This window comes from Rhea americana, unplaced genomic scaffold, assembly GCF_003343005.1.
Source record: "Rhea americana isolate MKP2758 unplaced genomic scaffold, rheAme1 scaffold_13, whole genome shotgun sequence".
Taxonomy (NCBI): domain Eukaryota; kingdom Metazoa; phylum Chordata; class Aves; order Rheiformes; family Rheidae; genus Rhea; species Rhea americana.
The window spans coordinates 7,452,899-7,456,181 of NW_028185372.1; the positions used below are offsets into that span (position 1 = coordinate 7,452,899).

At 47.5% G+C, this 3,283-nt stretch overlaps 1 protein-coding gene across 1 annotated transcript in view; it reads right to left on the reverse strand.

The window, feature by feature from the left end:
• Window positions 1–3,150: 3,150 nt before the first annotated feature.
• The window catches only part of MCIDAS (multiciliate differentiation and DNA synthesis associated cell cycle protein), a 1,452-nt gene continuing 1,319 nt past the window's right edge, over window positions 3,151–3,283 (reverse strand). The window contains exon 3 of the mRNA XM_085297708.1: window positions 3,151–3,279. Within this exon, the coding sequence (XP_085153834.1) occupies window positions 3,151–3,279 (129 nt within the window). The remainder of the gene's footprint in view (window positions 3,280–3,283) is intronic.

Below are 3,283 nucleotides of genomic sequence, written 5' to 3' on the forward strand. Positions count from 1 at the left end.
AAAACCTGTAGCAGCGCTTTGGTGCTACTGCCATCACAGCGTGGCTGTGCCACACTGCGGCTTGCAGCTGGCGACAGGCGCCCGGCGGCAGAGCCTGCCTGCTGCCCGACCTGCGGGGGCTGCGGCAAACCAGCGGACTACTTCTGCAGGACGTAGCTTCAGGTGCGTGGAAGTGGTAGGAAGCTGGGTGCTTCAAAAATGATGGTCAGTCTAATTAAATGTCCCTAAATGGATGTCTTTTTGGTTACATACAAGTTCATATGAATACCAAAAAAAGTGCATTTTTATTACAAATGTGAAAAGTGGCTAAGTTTCATGAACATAAAATATTTTCTCTTTCTGATGTATTGAATGACCTAGCATCCCCTGCAGGAGAAAGCCATGCCTAAAGATGGCTGTGGACACTGTCTTTAGACTAGGAAATAGTAAATATTTCCAGGAAAAGGGACTGAGAAAGCCTCAAGTTACTGTTTTGCCAATTGTCCTATGCCTTTTCTAAATACACCTACCCAGATCCCTTTTTTCCCTCGCCATCTTGAGGAAACACACACATACATTTACTGAAAGAAAGTCTGTCTCTCTAGTATTTCTTCTTAGTCATGCTATATCTTGAGGTCTGGTCTCATGCTTTCATTTACATGTAAAGATTCTTTCTACCCAGTGAAAAATGTAAGTGTCTAAAACAAGGCTCATGTGGAACTGAGGTGTTCATATTTGAAATACACTAAACCCTTTCCCTGCCACCTCTCAAATTAAAGGATATTTCTGTTTCACCTCAAAGTGTCCCAGTTGTCTGCAGTTCTGCATGCCAGAGGGGTCTGGTCCCTGCTGCTGCCAGTGCCTCCTGGACAGCAAAACTTTCCCTCCCCAGGGGCAAGGAAAGGCAGTGGAGGCTTTCCCATCTGCGTAGCACCAACGACAGGATCTGGCCTCATAAAAATGCTATTGCAAATACTTTATTTTAAAAACATCTCTATGCAGTTGCTGTCTTGCCATCCCTCACACACCATGTCATCCCCAGACCAAACACTTTTCTTACTTATTCCTAGCTAACCATGAAGTGCCTGAGGTGGGTACACTTCTGCCCTGGGCTGGCCAGTTCCCTTAATGCCTTGCGTGGACCACACGCCAGCAGTGTGTCTGAGGAAATCACAGTGAACATAAACCACATACCCCCATATTCCTCAGTCCGTCATGGGCTGGCTCTGCCCTATGGATTAGGGTGTATAGTTCCTGACCCATAAACCAGGCACAGAGCTGGATCTGTTTGGATGCTTGGAGACTTCCTAGGCATACGCAAAGCTTCCTGAGGCACAGGGTCCTGGCGGTGGTGGAGGACTCCCAGCTCCCCTGGGAATCAGTGGTGATGGGACAACCATGTAGCCCGGGTGTGGGGAAAGGAGCTAAGGTTCATCCTGCTTTATCCCGCTGCCTCCTGCCTGATGGAAACACAAGGAGCCCTGGGAGCTCTTTCAGGCTTTTCTTTGATGAAAGCAGTCATTGAGCTGCTTTAATCTGTGCAAGAGATTTGTCTGCTTTTTATGAAGATCCTGCATGGATCAGAAYAGGAAAAGGACAGATACGATTTTACAGTACACATTTATAATTTAAAGTATATGTATATAGTATAATACTATAAACATACAGTGTTACATACCAAATACCCTTTCATTTTACCAGGTATGTGTCTATGTGGCTTACAAGTCTCAGTGAGAAACAGCTTGGTCTGATTAGGCGATTAATCAGCCTGTCCAATTAATAARGATGAGGGGAAGGAGAGGGGAGAAGGACATCTGTGATCATTTTCTATTACTTTTCGATCACAACTGAAAGCTAATCAATAGTAACACTGTGAATAACAGTAATAAGTGGAAATTTTTAAACAGGCCATCTGCAAAAGTAAGTAGATAAAAGTGTGTAGTTCTAGAAAGATTTGAAGTAGCAGCAAAAACACTAGTGATAATCCAACAAGGTGATGATTTTATTGTTGCACCATACCAGAACTTTACAGTTTTCATAGGTCACTTTGTAATTCTCATAAGCATATGACTTCCTCAGAAATAAAGTTATGCACACTGTACATTCTGTGTTTAACTTCATGGCACATGTGGAGAAGAACTGTAGGTATTCATACAAGTTGCCTTAGTTACCAGTTTATTCCCTGCTGAATTCAGTACAGCCTGGGAGGTTTTGCTCTCCTGCCCATTGCAGGACCAGAGCTTTCACAGGGCACTTCTGCCCAGGTGGCAAAGGCCCTCTCCTGGAAAACGAGGGGCTCTGGAGCTGAGCCAGGGCTGAGCCATCGACATCCCAGGCAGTGCTTCAGCACTCTCCTGATGGAAAATGTCTCTGTCTTCATTTGTTTGTGTGCCACAAAAAAAGAAACTTTGGGTATCTGAAGTGTGGTATCAGTGGCTCAGCTTTCAAAACAGCAGGTGCAAGTGAAATGTAGCCATTCAGAACATTTTATGGTGCCTTCATACTTCTCTTTACTTGAAATATCATTGAATATTAACAGCAGCGTGATTGAAGTTCTCTGCTTGAGCACATCAAGCAAGGTAAACTGTRTAGATGCTCAGCTTTTGCTATTTTTGCACCAACAAAAGCAAATATGCATACCTGATGCAAAACACTGTTTACATTAGATCAGTACAGATAAATGACAGTCTTAAGGACTATCTAATCATCACACAGAGTGCAAGAACACACCTACAGCTGCACGCACAAGCGACAGCAAGTGCAGTTTTGTAGACCTGGGTTCAGTATTCCRTGATGGAGAAAGCRTATCGTATCGCGTTTAATCTGCTTTGGGCAGCGTGTGCATCTTGACACACGCCATCCCTAAGCGCTCCCCTACGAGTTACATTTTTCTATTCGACGGAGCAAAATCTCTGGATAAAGCYGGGCAGCTTTTCACTTAAGGTACGTCCGTAGTCACGACAGTCATTAGCAAATTGCCGAAGGCGAGGCATCAACTCCGAAACCAGCGCTCTGCAGGGGAGCTCGCAGCACCCACGGCCGCGCCGCCCGGGGCTTTCGGGGCTGGAAGCAGACGTCCCGGCCGGTTTGCAGTGCGCGCGCACCCGCGCATCGCCTCCCCGCCAGCCTCCCGGGGCACAAGGAGCCCGTTTGCGGCAGGGAGCGCGGCGCTCAGCGCGGCACCCAGCGGAAGCGGTACGCGCCGGCGGCCGTGCGCAGGCTGAAGGCGCTGCCCTGCGGGAAGGCGAGCGTGCGGATGGCGCCCGCCTGCCCCAGCGCCGCGCGCAGGCAGCCGCCCGCCTCC